At 40.7% G+C, this 20,321-nt stretch overlaps 1 protein-coding gene across 2 annotated transcripts; it reads left to right on the top strand.

The window, feature by feature from the left end:
- The first annotated feature begins 103 nt into the window (after positions 1-103).
- Positions 104-19,190, top strand: F13B (coagulation factor XIII B chain). 2 transcript variants are annotated; one of them, XM_042465592.1, is made up of 11 exons: positions 104-246; positions 3,887-4,087; positions 7,866-8,051; positions 8,759-8,935; positions 9,078-9,254; positions 10,954-11,133; positions 14,006-14,236; positions 16,442-16,648; positions 16,834-17,016; positions 17,791-18,001; positions 18,947-19,190. In XM_042465592.1, exons 1-11 carry the CDS (start codon positions 183-185, stop codon positions 18,948-18,950), a joined length of 1,821 nt encoding a protein of 606 aa, XP_042321526.1. In that variant the 5' UTR covers positions 104-182; the 3' UTR covers positions 18,951-19,190. The 2 variants fall into 2 exon arrangements, with proteins under 2 accessions (XP_042321526.1, XP_042321527.1); XM_042465593.1 differs by lacking the exon at positions 8,759-8,935.
- The last annotated feature ends 1,131 nt before the right edge of the window (positions 19,191-20,321 follow it).

Below are 20,321 nucleotides of genomic sequence, written 5' to 3'. Positions count from 1 at the left end.
AACTCAGGATGGTATTCAAGAGTTTTATTTGTTTTGTTGTAACTCAGATACAAACACATGAGATATTTAAGGAATGAATGTAGCACTGGAAGCAAGCAAAAGAGCTGATCGTGTAAATGATTAACTGAATTTCCTGCTGAAACTCTCTAAACCAGCAGAGTGATTGTAATACGGCACTCAGGATGGGATATAAAAGCTGGATTTTTCTATTGTTACTGGTTGCCCCAGGGGGACTTCTTGGAGAAGGTAAAAGTATTGAGGGGGGATGTTGTTCTGTATATGAAAAGCCTGTAAATTCTGTACAATGTGCGTTTCAATTGAAGAGGTAGTTGATTCACGGATGTTATAGCTAGCATGCCTTAATATTTCTTCAGTCCTTACAGGGCAATTCCCATACTCCTCCTGATCAGTACCACAACCCAACATGTTCCTGTGTGTGAGAAAGACAGACAGAGAGAGAATCATGGAAGATTTTAGGGTCATGGATCAGACACAAGCTCATGTTATAATAAATTTGTCTGTCTTAAAGGTGTCACATAACAGTCATTCTAGTATTGCTATTGGGACATTCCCCATAATATGAAGGCTTTCTTGATTTCTAGTGATCTGTACCTATAAACAAAAATGTGTACCTCTATGGAAGGAGAGACTGATGGTTAGCAAGTGTATTCCATCTTCTTTTCCCTTTAGAATAATTTGGAGCAGTTAGGGCACTAGAGAAATGCCCCAAACATTTCATAACTGAATATAGGCTTCTGAATATCCTATTACAGTGGTGCCTCGGGATACGAAATGATCGGGTTACGAAATTTCCGGGATACGAAAAAGTTGGATTGGCAAAAACTGTTTCGGGTTACGAAATATTTTTCGGGTTACGAAATTCATTTCGGCGCGAAATTCAAATGCTGCAAAGTGCAGCTATAGGCTTTCCAGTGCTAACGGAAAGCCTTTTCGGGTTACGAAATTTTCAGGTTACGAAAGGAATGGCGGAACGAATTAATTTCGTAACCCGAGGCACCACTGTACCTGTCAAATGTAACAATTCCTACAGCAATTGTTTCTGACCAGTCAGAAAAACTTGCAAACTGGAAATGCATGTTTTGATTTAGGGCCACCAATATACTGCAGATGATGCGCTGTTTACCTTTGTAGCATTTATATATGAGAAGAGAATGGAAAATGTTTCTCTCAAAGACAAATGAAGGTTGCAGTTTTTAAGGAAGATTGCTTTTTTTTAGAAATATACTGTACGATGACATTTTCCTCTTTGGCCAGACTTGGCAAGATACCAGATTCTTCCATCTTTCCCTCTTCCCCACCCTCCTTTCAAAGTAAATTTTATTTACAAAACCTTGACACGCTTTAGGATTTATCAAAGTATGTGTGGCCTGAAAGAGTTGCTTTTAAAGCAGACAGTGAAGTAGGCGAAGGGTATGTTTACAATGCATTTGGATAAGATAAAGGACCAAAGGATTGCTGCTTCTGCAGGTTTTTTGGAAAGCGTACTGTTTGGCAGTTGCTTGTTATGTGCCTTCAAGTCATTTCTGACTTACAATGACCTTATCATAGGGTTTCCTCTGCAAGTTTCTTCAGAGGGGTGGTTGCCACTGCCATCCTCAGAGGTTGAGAGAGTGTGACTTGCCCAAGGCTACTCAGAGGGCTTTACATGGCTGACCTGGGATTTGAACCCTGGTCTCCAGAGTCACAGTCCAGTGCTCAAACCACTATGCCACACCAGTCAGGTTAAAAATAGATACAGCAACGTTAGTTTACAATATTTGCATTATTTTCATCTGGAACAAATATGGGAAATTATTTTAGAGAGGAAATAAAAACATTTTCCCAGTTACATTTTTAGCACTATTAAACAGTGTTGTTTTTTGCTAACTCATAGTAGTTGTATTCAATGAAAAAAAATTTTTCCAAGCAAACCAAAAGTTTTCTTACTCTTAAATGGTAGCTTCCATTAAGCACCTCACTAGGCGCATTATTTATTTACTTAGTTATTTTACAGTTGGGCTATAGAAACCTCTCTTTTCCCAATAATGCTTATCATGGAAATCAAAATGATTCTAACAATAATAACTAAATATTTGGGGCGGGGAGAGAGATGATAATGATGATAAATGGTAACAGACCGAAAGGACAATCCTATCCATGCATGTCTGTTCAGAAGCAAGCACTATTGAGTTTAATAGGACTTAGAATTTCAGAATTTTGAGAATCCAAGATATCCCAATCACAGATTTCATTTTTTGGGGGGAAAGGGCAAAAGCAAAATAATTTGGAACAAAAGAAGGAAGAACAAAGACATTGTATATTGCTAGGAAAATGGGGGTTAAGAGGACCAATAAACAAAAAAAAAGAGTGAAAAATAAAGTAGAGCTGTAGAAAAGGAGGAAAGTTTGGGAATGAAGAAAGGGGAAGAGATGAAGACAAAGAGAAAGGAGAAGACATTTAGTCTGAAATCCTGACCAGTTTGAGAAGATGAATAATAAGTGAGGGGGCAGGAAAAAAAAGGAAGGAAGATATATATCACACACACACACAGGAGTTAGTGAGGGAGTGGAAACAAGAAAAGGGGAATTGAAATCATGAATTGTTTTTAAAAAATCAATTGCCTAAACAGAAGTGAAGTGAGGGCAGGGGGAAACCCACACATTTGTACCATGCTTTTTAGGGCCAAGGTAGAACTCTTGTGCCTCAGATCAAAAAAGGAAGCATACTGTGGCTTGAATTATTTATGATGACGTGCAGAAGCTGGGAACAAAAAAGTCAACAGTAAAGAAGAGCCAGAAAGCAGCAATCCTGTCATGCCAACCTCAACCACCATCTGTTAAGGCAGTGCCTACCGAGGAGAGTTCAGTATTTTCCCATTCTTTTTGCTGAGCCCTTGTCCTGGTTGTGGTTTGAGAACTTTGAGAGGGGGAGGAGGTAGTCAAACATACCACCTGAGATCCAGTAGCCATCATTCCAATACAGCCAGGCCAGTACCACACATGTGTGCTTGTGTGTGTGTGTACACATACCCAAATATTTATTTTTTTAAGACAGCACTCGCATCCTGAGATCCCTCCCCATGCTGTGAGGCACCCCCCCCCCAAAGAAAATGGGCAGAGCTGGAAAGAGCAATAGATATAGAGAGATGGAGAGATGCATGTAACCACATGCATTAGTATTTTACTGGATACAGTATTAATATGTAAGAAATATTTGATCACTTGAACAAGGAGAAGATTTGCTATTGCCATATATCTGTGTGGTCTTTTGAAGTCAAATTGTTTGCTGGAAAAAGTGCACATTTTGTCATCTTGTAGACATATGTGTGGGAACTCACTATTTGACTATGCTTAGAGTATTGATATTTTAAGAATGTACACATTTATTTTACATTTTTCCATTGACAAAAAGGTCTTAGAAAGCAGAACACCAAATGTATAAATCATAAATTTAGTGTTGCACTCAACAAAATGTGACTCCTCAAACCACCACTACTGCCTATGCTGACTTGACAATTTTTCCATGCTCTGCTCATCTGAATCAGACACTAATCAAGTATGAAATCCATAAAGAGAGCTTTACAGTGTATGTTGGTACAGTTATATACACAGGTTATCTGAAATGGCCACATATATACCTGGTAATAAATATCAGCAGTGAAGAGGTCAGGTGGGCTCCCCTGGGGAGCATAATCGAGAATATAGATGCCATGCCTAAAGATCATCTGCACTATAGGCAGCTGCTTGCCAAGTTTCAAGTTCCTGATTGCTCATTAGCCTTTTTTGTAGATAAGGTAGTGGAACAGTATTCAATTCTAGTTGTTTCTTAAATGAGGTTTATATGCTGGATGAATATTTTCCATTGACTGTTAACCCATTTTTTCTAGACAAGCTTTGTGAATTGCCCAACATAGAAAATGGAAGAATTGCCCCATATTACTATAGTTTTAGAAATTACTACTTTCCAATGAAGAAAAATGGAAAGCTTTCTTATTCCTGTTTGGCTGGTTATACAACTGAGAGTGGGAGTCAAGATGGGAGGATAAACTGCACAACAAGAGGATGGTCACCTGCCCCAAAATGTTATAGTAAGTCAGTGTCAGTGTCTTTTCAAGTCAAAGATGCTTTTTCAAAACAATAAAGAGTAATTAACAGTTATTATGTACCTTCTTTTATTTCATGGGGGTAAGTGATTGTTATTATTATTATGCTTTATTTATATAATGCTGTAGATTTGTACAGTGCTGTACATACCAACAATAAAATAGGTAAAAGTAAACCTGTCCATGGCATACAATCTAAGAAATAATAGCATAGTACATATAAATAATACATAACAATACAGGAAAGGGTTCAATAAAACAGGCAACAAATTAAAAATGTGAAATAGCAAATAATAGTCACACAATGCCTGGGAACGCATCTCTGAGCAGAATGGTCTTCAACTCAGTTTTGAAACTAGTTAAAGAAGTGATGACGCATGTGGCTCGTGTGGGAAGGAGGTTCCAGGAGTGAATGGCAGCAAGTGAAAAGGGATGAATCCAGGACAGGGCAGAGAAAATCCTGGGCTGAGACAGCAGACCTTGACTACCAGAATGGAGGGCCTGAGCAGGAATGTGAGGAGAAAGAAGGTCTGATAAATAAAGAGGAGCCAGCCCATGGGGAGCTTTTAAAAGTCAGCAACAGGAGCTTATACTGAATACAGAAGGGGAAGGGAAACCAGTGAAGGGATGATAATAAAGGAGAGATATGGTCAGAGCAGTGGGCAAATGTAATAATGCATGCAGCTGAATGCTAGACAGAAATTAAAGGATGGAGGTGAGAGAGAGGAAGCCCTGCCAGAAGGAGGTTACAATAGTCTAGTCGCGAGACGACCAGAGCGTGGACCAGAGTCTTAGCAGTAGAGGCTGAAAGAAATGGTCAGATTTTAGAAATATTGTAGAGAAAGAATCTGCAGGCCTTGGCTGTGCCCTGGATCTGGGGGATACATGACAGAGAAGAATCAAAAATGAAACCAAGACTGCAGGCTTCCTGGACCGGTCAAATAGAGATGTCATCAACAGAAACAGAAAAGGAGTATTGGAGGGTGGACTTAGATGGAAAGACAAGAAGCTCCATCTTGGACATATTGAGCTTCAAACGCCAATGGCACATCCACTGAGAGACAGCTGTAAGACAAGATGAAACTTGCTGTTCAAGACCCAGAAAAGGGTCAGGGGTGGAAAGATACAGCTGAGTGTCATCGGCATACAGATTATAGGAAAAACTAAAAGAGCTGATCAGTTTTCCTAGGGACAATGTATAGAGAGAAAAGAAAAGGGGACCCAAAACAGAGCCCCTCCAACAGATAAGGGAACAGAGGAGGAGGTCTGACCACCCGTGACCACTGCAAAAGATCTATCTGATAAATAAGATCTAAACCAGTCACGAACAGAGTCCGAGAACCCAAGGTCAGAAAGTATGTCAACTAGAAGACTGTGATCAACAGTGTCAAAGGCCGCAGACAAATCAAGAAGAATGAGAACAGAGTAAAGGCCATTAGCCTTGGCCCGTAAAAGATCATCCGAGATCTTAGTGAGAGCTGTCTCTGTAGAATGCCATGGGCGAAAATCGGACTGAAAGGGATCTGGTATGGAGTTGGCTTCGAGAAACTCAAGACAGTGAGAATAAACAACCCATTCCAAAACCTTAGGAAGAAAAGGAAGAAGAGAAATCAGACAATAGCTAGACAAAGTAGAGAGGTCAAGAGAAGTTTTTTTTCAGAATATGGGAAACTAAAGCACGTTTAAAGACTGAAGGGAAAGAACCCATAGGGCCCGAACAGACAGGCCAAAATGAAGCTGCTTCAGATCACTTTGGAGTTATGCTACTTAAATGACACACACATCTTAAGAGGCCAGAAGGTTAGGACTGGAGTGTGGCTTTGGCGTGGCTTCTGGCCTCTTAGGACAAATGCAGCATTTCAACAGCAAACCTCCAAAGTGACCTGAAGCAGCTTTATTTTGGTCTGTCTATTCGGGCCCATAGAGAGCGAGAGATTAAAGATGCAGAGATGCAAGGCCAGAAAAGAGGGAGCTATAGAAATTAGAAGACGAGTAGGAATTGGATCAAGAGAAAAAACTGCAGGTTTGGAAGTGAGCAGATATCTTTATTTTATACTACATACAAAAGCCAAGAATTAAGTTCTGAGCATGCTATTTTCATTATTGTTTCATTCATTAATTTCTTTACAAGTAAAATTATATTAAAATGTAGGAAACATTAAAATGTGTATTATTTTTAAAAATCAGGTCCAGTTTCCCAGCTACATAAGTATGGTTTGGTAGATAAGGGTCTATACCCGTGATGGCGAACCTATGGCATGTGTGCCACGGGTGGCACGCAACACCATTTCACCAGGCATGGGGCGAGGGAGAAGGCAGAACAGGCACACGTGTGCCCGTTCCACCTCATCCCTGCCATTTTGGGGCCTCCCGCTGTCTCTCTGAAGAGAAGGGGACTGAGACGCGTGACCAGCCTCTTTCTCCTCGGCCTCCCTTTGCTCCGCGCCAAAGGGCTCCATGGAGGCCTTTCGCGTGGAGCAAAGGGACGAGGAAGAAAGGGCGGGCGGCCTCCTCCTCTGGCCCGCGGGGCTTCGCCAGGCTGGAGGTGTCCTTTGGAAGACACCTCCAGCCTGGCGAAGCTCCGAGGACAGGAGCAGGGCCCGCGGACCCTTTTCTCCTGCCCCCCACGGGCCCTTACTGGTCCCCAGCTGTCTCCAAGAGACAGCTGGAGGCCACGAAAGGATGCGAGGGAAATCCCCACCCCTAGAGGGTGGAAGCCCCTCCCTCAGAGGGTGGAAGCCCCGCCTCTGGCATGGGCCCCCACCCCTGGAGGGCGGAAGCTCCACCCTTGGCACGGCGAACGAAAAAGGTTCGCCATCACTGGTCTATACCCTTATGGTGAATCAAGAGTCCACACACCTGAAAAGCATCTCTGGTTTTAGATGAAATGAGAAGTCAGCTACCATAGTTATTAACAAATAGATAGTCTAAAGATTAATATTATCAGAGTCTGAAGATTAACATTATCACACTTAAGTAAGAAAAAAAGATGGCTAAGAGATAAGCAGTAGTCCTAATAATACTTGTTTTACACAAAACGTAGAAAGCTACTTTTTCAAAACAGTCCATTCCCATACCCATTAGTTCATGAGAATCATCCTCTTATGATTACACATGTGGTGTTGAAAAAGTAACTCATTTTAATATTTTAATACTGCTCTTTGCTTTTCTATCACTTTCCAATACATTTTGAGAGAGAGAAACCCCTTAGTAATCATAAGAATCACATGAAGTTCCTGTAAAAAATATTCAAGGTGCCACAAAATTTCCCTTCATTTGAAAGCTATAAGAAACTGGTGCTCATTGCATCAACAAAGGTTTTAGAAGCTGTTCATTTTATGGTATTTTTTTAATGTGACCTTGTTACCTCGCCAACATCCCAATACACATTATAAGTAAATGGGTTACCATTGACTTGTAACTCTTATAAGCACCTGTTCTATCTCTTACCTGTATGTACTGTACATCTAAGATTATGCGTCTTGTAAATCCACATAGTCTGCTTGCCTTGTTGTTGTTGTCAGCTTTATAACTAAGCTTTCACTCTAAACTCGGACTCATGGCAGAATCAGATTAACCTGATTACTGTAAATTTATCACAACATGTTCATGCTAATGGATAGAATGCTTCTTTGAGGGAAGGGATTGGACTAGGTGATTGTCATGTGTCTTTTATCAGTGTTTCTCTGCCATGTAAGTATGCTGGCAAATGACTAATAACATTTTCCTCATGTTTTTTTATCCAACATGTGCAATTGCTTAGAGAAATGTGTGAAACCTCCCTTGGATAATGGTGTTTTTTCTGATACAAAACTGTCCTACATTATATGGGAGACCCTCCAGTACACTTGTGATTCAGGCTATTGGACTCCTGAAGGAAACAAGGATGAAACTGCACAGTGTCTTCAAGATGGATGGTCAGCCCAGCCAAGATGCATCAAAGCAACTGGTATGGCTTTACATATGCCCTCCCCCAATTAAATGTTTATAAGTGTTCTGAAGATAGTCCATCATCAAAATATTTCCTTATCTCTCTAAAGAATTGAGGCCATGACATTTCCTGTTGATCTTTGAGTCTTGAATTTCTTTGACTGTGGAGAACTTGAGTGCCAGCACTGCAAGAACTATTGTTTGGATCATAGGGCAAACCAGAAAACCCCATAGGAGCCTACGGCTGTGATCAAACCAGAACAGTGGTGACTGCATAGCCCACTTCCAAAGTGGGCCACTGCTGCAGTCCCAAACTGGAGCTGCCAGGAGTAGATTATTTCATCTAAAAGCTACACCCTCAAAGCAGCCAGAAGTCACTTTATTTGGCCTGTGCATCTCAGGCCCTTGTCATGTAACCATGTTCCATCAACAGTGATGAGTTATTTTTTTAAAAAATACCACTGGATCAGTAAAAATGCTGCAAAATCAACTTGGGAGTATCCACTCGCTTTTGTTTCTGCTTAGCATTCAAACATTACAACACTCATTTGGCTGGCAGCTTCTGCAAACAGCTTCTGTTTGCATCATACACTTATGGGTTCCCTTTAGAGTTCTCTTCTGCAGTAACAGGGACTTCTTGATGGTCCGAAGATCAGCACTTGAAAATTCTACATGTTTCATTGATTTCACAGAATACACTGAGCAACATCTTTGTTTTTTTTAAAGGTACTTGTTCAGCACCAGACCTTCCCCATGGGCACTACCATATATCCCAGAGAGTGTTCAGTCCTAATGAGAAACTCAAATATAGCTGTGTTGAGGGATATCTTACTACTGGAGGCAATCCAACAGAGGAAGTGCTGTGTACTCCTCAAGGCTGGTCCCTTCTTCCCAAGTGTACCAGTAGGTTGATTTACATATTCTTCATTTTTAACTGTCCTTGGTCAGCATTTGCTTTGGTTGAAGCAAGGATTCTGTGCACCTGATATTTTGCAAAAATGAAATGCTTCCTTGTTTTTCATGTTTATGCTGCGTTCTTTCTTAGAACTGGGATGTCCGTTTATAAATCCTATAGAACACGGAGGTGTTCGTCCCAGGAAGGGAAGGTATGAAGAAGGAGATGTTGTTCAGTTTTTCTGTTTGGAAGGCTATTCCCTGAAAGGAGCAGAATTAATTCAGTGCTATTACTTTGGCTGGTCCCCAGAGCCTCCAGTATGTGAAGGTAATTCTTTTACAGTTATTATGAAGTCAAGAATGGGAGATTTCACTAGAATTTGTCTCTTTCCAAGCAATTCTAAACTGACTCCAATAATCAACCTTTCTGTTTAAAGTCTTTCTCCTTATGTACCCCTGCACAACAGAGTTTGATTTCTTTTGCATATTTTCTTTTGCATAAGAAAGTAGGAAGAAGCAATACTACAAAAAATGAACTGTATGTCTTTCTTGTATGTAACATTATGTAAAGGGATCTTGTAGCACCTTTGAGACTAACTTCGCAAAAGAAATTGTAGCATAAGCTTTTGTAAACCTGGTCTATTTCCTCAGATGCATGCATGTGCTACAAGATACCTTTACAGGCTGATATTCCAGACTGATATGGCTAGATCTCTGAATTCTATGTGGCATGTCCATCTTTTGCCACTTTGTCAAACATTTCAGCATGATGGTAGAGTGGTAATTGATAATAACTTTAACATATATCTGGTCAACACAGCTTTAAAAACATTTAAAGAACAAGATGGCTGTTGCTGTAAACTAAGAAACTAAAAAGAAACTACAAAAAGAGAAAGGAAGGGAAAGGGGGATAAAATGAGAAAAGTCAGACACAAGTTGTTAATGTTGTGAGGTGCATCAGCCTTGGATGGCTGCTAGATGGTAGTTTGAAGGAGAGGCAAACTGTGATGCAGTTGCCTTCTCAAGAGGCCTGATGGTGAAAAAATGTTTTTAAAGCTGTTTTGCCTAGATATATGTTAACATTATTATCAATTCCCACTCTACCATCATGCTGTTTTCTTACTAGGCAAGGGTTACCCTTGCAATAATAAAAGCCAAGAGCCCCCCAAACCTTTAATTTGGATTCAGAGAAAAATGCACAGAATCCTGTAGAATGCAATGGGGCTTTCCTGACCTCTCTGCCATGCTCCTTAAAGTCAATGGACTTTGAGAAGTTGTGGAATGGGATTGAAAGGACTTGTAGTGAGGATGGAAATAATATTTGAGAGTTTTGTATTTTTTTTTAATTTTGCAAAAAGCTGATGATAAAAACCCCTGAATTGGTTAGAATCTTCACAGTTCAGGACTTACTCTGTACAAATGTGCATGTAGTACTTTTGCATGGAAAACAGCTATTTCCTGTGCAGAAAATGCTCTCTCTCTCTCTCTCTCTCTCTCTCTGTGTGTGTGTGTGTGTGTGTGTGTGACAACACCAAATGTAAATTTTGTGCAGAATACATTCCCGTATATAGTATTTTCTGCACTGGAAATTTCATAGGAAATAATATTATTTTCTGAACAGAAAATGTTTCCTGTGCAAAAACAGCATTTTCTGCTCAAAATGCAAATTTTGTGCAGAATAAGTTCTGAACTGCAAATCATCTTCAAAAATTGCTAAATTTTTGAAGACTTTTTCACAGCAGGGAGGAAATTGCTAAAATTGCTCATTGCTTCCTTGAAGAATAGAATTAGTGAAGAATTGCATCCCTGATTTCTATTATTATGGGAAAAAAATCAGAAGAATTTGTAGAGGGTTGCCTTAAGCAAACGGAGCTACATTTCCACAACTGCAAGCTATCTCTCAATCCAGGCCTTTATCATGAGCCCAAAGTTACTGTAAAATGAGTAAATGATTTCAAAATGATTGTATGATGAAGGTTCATATAACCAAACAGTACCTAGATGCTTTTCCTCCTCCTTTTTACCAGAAATAAGAAACAAGTGTCCTCCTCCACCCCAACCCCCTAATACAAAAGTACTAACCAATTCAAGGACTTACCATCATGGAGACACACTACATTTAGAGTGTGAGCAGCCATTTGAAATCAGAGGAGCAGAAGACATTCAGTGTGAGAATGGCAAGTGGACTTCACCACCCAAATGTATAGGTCAGTTGCCTAATAAAGCATGTGAGATTAAAAGATGTTGAGCAATATTTTAGTATGTATTTTGTTGTGTGTTTTCTTTCAGAAATTATATTGAAATGATCATTTTGGGGCATTTAAATGGCTGGGAACTATGTTAAACTATTAGGAGAAAGATAAAACTTGGTTCTAATCCACATGGTAGCCCAAGAGGAATAGATATAGGTAATAAGCAAGCATATAGTGCCTCTAGTGCAGCGGTTCCCAACCTTTGTTGGGCCGCGGCCCCCATTCTGGGCAAAAGTCCCACCTGTGACCTCCCTCATTGGTTGGGAGGCGAGGAAGGGGCAGGACTTTTGACTACCTACAAGCCCCAGCGGGCATTGCGGCCGGATGTCCCGCCCCTTCTTGGCCTCCCAACCAATCAGGGAGGCCACCGGGGAAGAAGGGGCAGGACTTCTGGCCACAAAGGCCACTGGGGCTTGCAGTCCTGTCCCCTTCTCCTCGCAGGTGCCTTTGATGGCACCCGCAGGGAGAAGGGAAAGGGAGAAGGCGACCCTGGCCCTTTTCCCTTCCCCGCTCGGGTGTCTTCGATGGCATCCGCGCCGGCACCCACAGGGAAAAAGGGAGGAGGAGGAGGGGGAGGCAGGGGGGAATCCCAACCTGGCAACCCCCAAGAAAAGGTCAAGTGACCCCCAAATGGGTTGTGACCCCCAGGTTGTGAACCCTTGCTCTAGTGAGTTGACTATTTGCTGCCACACCAAATTATCCATATATCACAAAATCCATAACTGCTCTACCTTTGCTCATCACTTTGCCTTCCTCACTCCCTTCCCAGAAACCCTGTTTCCAAAGCTATACCCTGGTGGCACAGTGGTTAAATGCTTGTACTGCAGCCACTCACTCACAAACCACAAGGTTGTGAGTTCAATCCTAGCCAGGTGCTCAGGGTTGACTCACTATTGCATCCTTCCAAGGGTGCTAAAATGAGTACCCAGCTTGTTAAGGGCAATTAGCTTTCAGTTGTAAGCCACTTAGAGACTACTTAGCACGGTATGAAGTGGTATATAAATGAAGCTGCTATTGCTATATCCCACTGTATCTCCTTCAGAACGACCGTATCTACTCGACTATAAGTCATTTTCATGTATAAGTCGAGGTCAAGTTTTGGGGCCAAAATTATGGATTTTAATATGACTCGAGAGTGCGGTCACTGCCCTTCTCCTCCACTTGCTTCTTGGTGCACTTTTGATTGGCTGCTGCCACCGAGCCATCGCTGTTGCTTTCCTTGCCTTTTGGTGCTCCGTGAGGGCAAGCACCAAAGAGCCTTCTTTGCTGCCGCATCCCCACTGCTCCCACTCTCTTCCCCTTCCCCTTCCCCCTCTCCCATCCTTTTGCCTCTCTTTTTGGGCTAACTCAAGGAACTGCTCAGATTTATTTATTTTGTTTCTTTGTCTATTTTGGAGTGGAAAAAAATTAAAGAGAGACTCCCTTCCCCCCTCTCTTTCAGTTCGGGCTCTCCAGCAAGTATTACGTTTCTGCCTCTTTAAGAATAGAGCAGCTAAACAGAACTCTCCCCGTCTCCTTTTCTTTTTCATGATGCTGGTGAAATCAGGCAATCTGGCTTCTCCCAGCCATGGCTGCAGCTAGTGTTAAGTTTCTTCCCCTTTAAAAAGTGAGCAAATGAACAGACCTCCACTCCCCCTTTTGCTGAGATAGCCTCTCCTCCATGCTAGCCTCTCAGAAAAAGGAGGAGGCGAGGTCTGTTCATTTGCTCTCTTTTTAAAGGAGAAGAAGTGCCTGATACTGGCTCCTCGTGCTACAAAGCCCAAAGGGACAGACAGGGATGGCTCTTTTTTGCCCTCAAGGAGCAACAGAGGGAAGGAGAGCAGCAAGGATGCCTCCACAGTTGCAGCAGCAACTCTTTCACTGGCAAGACAAGCAGAGCGGTTTGGGAGGGCAACACATTTTTTACAGGACAGTCTCCCTGAATAAAAGGAAGTACCAATCAAGTCCCACTCTCTCCCGCTGTGGCACTTGGAAATTTCCCTTCTGCAGTCTTTGCCTTTGAAGACACCGTCTGCTTTTGGTGGCAAAGAAATCCAAAAGAACTGCTACTGCCATTTTTGAAAGCAATGTTACTGTATTGACTTGTATATAAGTTGACTCAGATTTTTGAATCCATTTTTGAGGCATAAATTTTCCGATTTATAGACAAGTATATACGGTATGTTTTCTTATTCCCAGCCTCCTTTTTTTCCTCTAAAGAACCATATTTGTCTCCTATACAAAATAGCTGCCACAGTGAAATCTGCAGATGTTGCTGAATGTCAGCAATGGTGACAAAACCTGTGAAGATGCCAATTATGATAGATATTGTGATCATTGTAGACCCTATCCAGTACAGGAAGTTTTCACCCCAGTATAAGAATTTTCAAAAACCAAATCCTTCAATTATCACTAGTTCTCAAATATCAGAACTTTATCTTTTCCAGGACAGGGACGAAGGAAAGTGTGGATTATCTAGCATCATTTATATCCAGGAACTTTGTTGTGGAGAAGTTGGATTTGTCCCAGCCATCTTCCAGAACTTTTTATGATCTAATCCAGTGGTTACCAAACTTTGGTCCTCCAGACCTTTTGGACTTCAGCTCCTAAATTCCTGACTATTGGCCAAGCTGGCTGGGGCTTCTTGGGGTTGAAGTCCAAAACACCTGGAAGACCAAAGTTTGGAAATTACTGATGTAATCCTAATGTATTTAGCAAAATTATGGAGAGATTTTTAAATATGTAAAAGAACACTGCTGTGGACAATGACATTTACATTATTAAGTGATAAAACTAAATGAATATCACCAGACATGTTTACTTTTGATTGCTTGATTTTCCCCCTCAGAGATAGACAGAGCAGCAAGTAGAGATGGTCATCACAATCTTGAAACTGATGGAAGCTGCAGTTCCCCTCCTATAATTGAAAATAGCATCATAATTAATAGAATCAATCCACTGATGAGCTACAAAAGTGGTTCTTTAGTGGAATACAGATGTCTCCAGTTCCATCTGATGAAAGGATCTAATACAATTCACTGCATTCAAGGAAGCTGGACAAACCCTCCAATTTGTTTAAGTAAGTTTAAGAGAATAACAAAAGCACTATAATAAATATCTGCATACAAATTAGAAGGGTCAATAGCAGAATAAGTCTAGTAGCTGGTGAGCTCTGTGTCCCCTTTTAAAAGAGGTTGGTTCTCTATTTGAAAGCTTGTCAGAAGTCAGACTTCTTTTGAAGTCATCCTGCATCTGAAGACCTGCCCAGTTCAACTCTGATTTAAAAATAAAGAATAATGAGAATCAGGAACTTGAATATGTCCATATACTAGATTCAGCAGGCATACAGATCACCTAATAACAGCCTTCTCCATTCAGATGAGAGATATACTTCAATTTGTTTTTAAATTATAAAAGCCATTTCTAATTTTGTAACTGTACAGATAAATCAGTATGTGCATGCTTGTAATCTTCTGTTTTTGTGAAGCTGATGACACACTACAGTGAACATCAGCTGTTTATATAGTTAAAATGTCTTATCAGGCATATTGTGTAATTTTGGATTTAATTGCAGATAAGCCTCTCCAGATGCCAAAAGTCCACAGAACAATGTTAAATTGCAATTCTGGAGACTGGTTGTTATGGATATTGGATAGTGATTTGCGACACAATCATACAATCACTCTCTGAACTTTTGTGGATGCTTCCTAAGCATCCATGCTCAAAATCCAAAAACTATTGCAACAGCTGCAGCCTTCAAAGGAGGGATTTTCTCAGAAATTGTGAGCATGCTCTTAGCTCTCAGTTAAAGATTTCCAGCTGTCATGTACAGGATGCTTTCAACTCAGAGACACAAACCTCAGTTGAACAGAAAGCTTTATTGCAGAAACTAAAGGTGTTTACAGCACTACATTAGTGACAGGACTAAAGCATTTTCAGGTACAGAGTATATTAAAAGCACAAATACTTCAACTGTTTCATGAATTTGCATCCCATTTGCCTTAAAACCAAAGCAATCCTGTTCCCAGCGGTGTCCCTCCTTTCCCACTTAATGCCAAGCATTCCCATCAACTTGAACTTGATAGTTCAAAGTGTATTTTTCATCACTCACATCTGCTTGTTAGCCACCCTCAACAGATAACATTCTTTCTGCCCAGCACCACTACTGCAATAACAGAAGCCATCATCCAGTAGTACAAAGCATATACATATTATATGGCCAGCAAGCATGGCAGGACTTATGATCCTGAGCCCTCTCACAAAATTGGGGCAAAAGGTCACCTCTGTGTGTGTGGGTCTAATCCTGTTCATAAATTATTTTCTTATTTATTTATTTATTTGTGTGATATATATCCATCTTTCTCCCAAAACGGGATTCAAGGTTGTTTGGAAGGTAGATGACCCATAAAATCTTCTATTCAGAAGAGTTTTGCCATTCCATTCCTGAGAGAGAGTGGCCTGCCCAAGGTGGATTTCCATGGCTGAGCAAGGATTCAGACCCAGGTCTCCAGATTCATGGTCCATTGCTCAAACCACTATGCCATGCTGGCTTTAGCATGACAAGAAGCAGATAATGATTGACTAGATAGCTACGGCCATAAGCAGATTGGCAGGAATAAGCCTGTGGCATCATGCTACTGTTTCTGACATGGGTAAGTCCCTGGGCTGGTGTGGTGATGTGTGAATATTTACATGCTGCTGCTGCCATGCCATACACCATTGCCACCACACATCCCACACCTGCAAATGCTGCCATGTTCATCTGGAAGGTCCTTGCCATGACCTGTAAATGTTGAAAAGGGGTGCCTGGTTACATCCATGTGGCCTGTCAGCCTCTTTTGACATCAGAGAGTGCAGCAGGGCCTTCCAGATGGATGCAACAGTGATGGGAGGTACGAGGCCTGTGGGGTTGTTTCACCTGCCAGCTGTTGGCATGGAGTTTCCTAGAAACTCCGTGGCAAACAGATAGTATTTTGGGACTGGGTTAAGACCCTTTTGGCCAGAATCAATGTGGATCCACAGGATCTATGTCTGATTTGCCCGATTCTAGCCCAGGTCTGATTGTCCAGACAGGACAATCAGACATGAGGCCGTGGAGATCACAGACCTTTTGACCTATTCATACAGGCCCTAGGACATACTGCTTCATGTCCTCAACCCCCACTATTGACAGAGAACATTGTCAAATATTTTTCCTGTGTTAGGGGAAGAAATGATAGGGTGCCAGATTCTGTAGGTTCTTTGTTTTTCATCAGCTACATAATTATTGATCTTTATTTTTCAGAACCATGTTTGATTAATGAAGAAACCTTTGGCAATTACAATATAGAAATGAAATGGAGGCTGGAAGGAGAATTGTATTTCTTACATGGTGACACTACTGAATTCGTATGTAAACCAGGATATGTTTTGTCCTCAGCAACTAGAGAATCCCAGTTGCTGGTGCAGTGCAATAATGGACAGCTAAAATATCCCAAGTGTGTTTTTAAAGGTAAAATATCAACTTTCTTTTAGAAGTTTTAGTAGCGTTCTGGCACTTTAGAAGAGTTAGCCCTACATTTGTGGGTTAGGTAACCCATGCCAATTTTTAAAGTCTTAATCACAGCAGTCTGGAAATTGCTATCTTAAAATGGTTTTCTCTCATCTCTTTTTGTTGCATTTCCCCCCATTTTGTAGGCACAAATGAAAACTGTGGCTCTCCGCCTTCCATAGAAAATGGAGTTATTGTGGGCTCAACAACAACAAACTATGCCCATGGTTCAACAGTAGAATACAGTTGCCCCGAATATCATTTTTTGCAAGGATCTAGAACAGTGTCCTGTTCACGTGGCCAGTGGACTACTCCACCCAGTTGCATAGGTATTGTCCAATGTTAGGTTTTGAACATAGCAATGATAAGAAACCTGCTTTAATCTGGTTGCCAATTTTGTCATGTTCTTCAGTTGCCCAGATATTGGAAAAGCAGACTGTATTTAATACTTTTCCAGTATGGAAGTGGAAAGGCCTGCATCCAGAAGGTCTCAGTTTTATTTTTCAGTGTCTTCTTGAAGGGATGGAAAATCTTCCTGTCTACAAACTCAAGAACCAAAGCCAGTCAATGCAAATAATATTGAGCAGGAAAAGCATGGTGTAAAAACTATTTCCTGTGCACCCGTAGTCCATTCTAGACTGCTGCATTTTTTATAAGTAGATAGGATTGGATGTTGAAATCTGTAATGGGCCAATGAGCATTCTAAATGACATGGTGATTAAATGTATGCCAATTCATTCAATTATACATTTTAACATAAAAGAGTATGCATCAGACCAATCAGAAGTGACCCCCAATTAATCTGATGTGTTCTTTCAACATCAATGTGTAATTTTCAAAACACATTTGCACAGCAGTTCAGCTACCATCTTATTTATGTAATGCACTATTACATTGTATAAATGTTTTTTTAAACCAATCAGTTTCTTTTTAACCATCCAACCGAATTGAACAGTAAATGACTGACAGCTCTCATACATTAATCACATCCCTTTTGAATGGATATGGGTCAGCAAAAATATTAGCATTAGAAGGGTTTGCTGATACCATGCTATATTAAATGCTACCATCAGAAAATACTAATACAATATTTATTTTTATAGAACCATGTACCCTATCACAGGAGGAGATGGCAAACAATAATTTGATTCTGAGATGGAGTTTTGACAATCGACCTTATTTTCTGCATGGAGAATTTGTTGAGTTTATATGTAAACAATATCACATGAGACCGCCATCAAGTTCACTAGCTGATTTTAGAGTACAGTGTCAGAATGGGCAACTGCTATATCCACGGTGCATTGAGATAAGAGGGTAAGTTTCTAAATCATCTGCAAAATATGAAAGGTAACTTCAGAGACCTCATGTTTCATGTTCCCCAATGTATTGTAAGTGAAATGAAGCAATGGCATGTTATTCCGCCCATCCTTCCATATCTGCAATATGGAGGTAATCCAGATGTTGAGTAGGGAGCAGTACTGTTTATATCACTACAGGTACACATATAAGGATTCATGCATTTGAATTGAAGAACCTTTTCATATCTCATAATTTTAGCTCTATGGTTCCACTCTAACTGTCATGGCAACATCTGGGATTTGCTTTCTTTCTTTCTTTCTTTCTTTCTTTCTTTCTTTTTTGTGGCAGGGTAAGCTCCTCTAGTGCCTCACCAAACTACAATCCCAAGGATTCAATAGGATACAGCCATCACAGTTAGAGTGGGCTCATAGGACTATATGTTATAACTGTGCAGTCTGAATGGGCCGCAAAAAGATAATTATATTAGGCAACACTTTCAAATATCCCAAATCCTATTGGTCAGTCCCAATGACAATAAACCCATTGCACCAATTGCTGAATTGTTTATCAACAAAGGTAAATCTCATTGATTCTGTGGGTTTACTTTGTTTGGAAATGTCTATAGGATTCAAGCACAGTACTTTGGGGGAAAATTAGGCTAATGTATAAACATCCCATTTTAATTACTGGCACTTAATTTGTAAAATTTTGACTTGGAAGTGCATTCAAGTGATATGATCTCTTAAACATTGAACTGAAGCAATATCTGTGTACCATGTGGAATGTCTGCTGGAGTTTGCTGTCCTCACCAATGCCCTTTTTAGATTGCTGAATGATATTGTGACTTCATTACAAGTTCCATGTGGTGTATCATTGTACCCAAAATAGACATAATGTCTATTTGGCCAGATTATCTCTGCTTTGAATAACATTGGTTGTATTTCTTTCTTTCTTTTTTAGGTGAGAATTGGGGAAAAGAATGTCTAGATGACTCACTAGCCTCTTTCCATATTGCAAGGTGATTGCCAGTATGAATTTTGACTTAGATGCTGGCTGCTACAAAGTAATTTAAACACCCAAGATGACTGGGATAGCTGAAGATCTCAACTTAGAACATCATTTGAATATTCTTTTAAATGTATAAAGCACAAATGTTTGTTCTAATAAACATGAGTAACATTTTGTTACCTTAAGTTTCCTGAAATGTTAAGCTGCTGCTCATTTTTTAAATTAGCTAATATGCTTAGGAAGTGAGACTATCAGATAGTGGTGTCCCGCACCGGGGTGTCACCTGGTGCAGGGGGGGCTTTGGGGATGGAGATTCAGGGAGTGGGGCCAAAGGACTTTACCTCACCCTCTGCCAGCGTGTCTGTACACATGTGTAAAGCCACACTGACCAAGGAGAAAAGAAGAGGCCCACATGAGGAATGCTGTGCCCGAGCAGGGAGAAAGGGGTACGCTGGGCCTCTACCTCCCTACCCAGCATGGCTTTACATGTGAATAAAGCCATGCTGAGCATGGAAGAAGGGGTTACCTGGCCCTCTCCCTCCCTGCTGTGTGCTGTGGTGCACAGCAGTGAGGTGTTGAGGGGGCACTCAGCCAGGTGTCACCCTTCTTCCGGGGTGTCACTCAGTGTGGGCCACACACCCTGCACCCCACCGCCCCACTGATGCTACTGCTATCAGATATGTTCGTTTTGGCTACACTTTCCATTTCAAAGTGATGCTTAAAACATCTTAGATATTCATCTAATGAATGCAAGATGTGGCCAGGCTGTCTGACATAGTGCTTCCTACCAAGTAATTTTTATGGTTCCTTTTTGTAAAGCAAAGATCTATCAGTTTGGAATTCATAAGAAAGGTAGAGGATGGTGAATTTTTTAAAAAAAATCACTGGATGTATTTTAGAAGAAGCTTTCAAGTAGTATCCTAGTATCCAAAAGATTCACAATGTTTTTAGTTATGCAATGTTGCCAGATCTGGTTGTTTCACATGTGCATATTGCTAGTTTTCAATACAAAATTGTGTAGTATAGACACCTATCTCTATTATTTCCATGTTATTTCTGCTTCTGATACCAAATGTTATGTTAAAGGAGTAGTGCCTAGGAACACATCTATGTTGTTAACTGAGTTTGCCTGTATACCCAGCATTAGAAAATATTCTCTGAAGGGTCAAAATCAGAGTCCACAATTTAATAAATGGAAATAAAAAGCAAAAAGTTGGAAGAGCACTGTTTAAATAAAAAGTAATAAATTAATTTTTCAGACAGCTATCTGTTACATAATGGCTGAATACCAACCAGAACGATGGTATGTCAAACAGCAGAAATCTGT

Source organism: Sceloporus undulatus, chromosome 4 (assembly GCF_019175285.1).
Source record: "Sceloporus undulatus isolate JIND9_A2432 ecotype Alabama chromosome 4, SceUnd_v1.1, whole genome shotgun sequence".
Lineage (NCBI taxonomy): Eukaryota > Metazoa > Chordata > Lepidosauria > Squamata > Phrynosomatidae > Sceloporus > Sceloporus undulatus.
The sequence above is the reverse complement of the archived record's forward strand: the minus strand, read 5'-3'. Positions and strand labels throughout refer to the sequence as shown.

Bases quoted from the DNA above. Each gene is read 5' to 3' on its own strand.
- F13B (XM_042465592.1), top strand. From the start codon at position 183: ATGGGATATAAAAGCTGGATTTTTCTATTGTTACTGGTTGCCCCAGGG. The intron at 9,255-10,953 runs GTAATTCTTTTA...CCTTTTTACCAG, and splicing joins AGAGCCTCCAGTATGTGAAG to AAATAAGAAACAAGTGTCCT. The intron at 14,237-16,441 runs GTAAGTTTAAGA...TTTATTTTTCAG, and splicing joins AAACCCTCCAATTTGTTTAA to AACCATGTTTGATTAATGAA.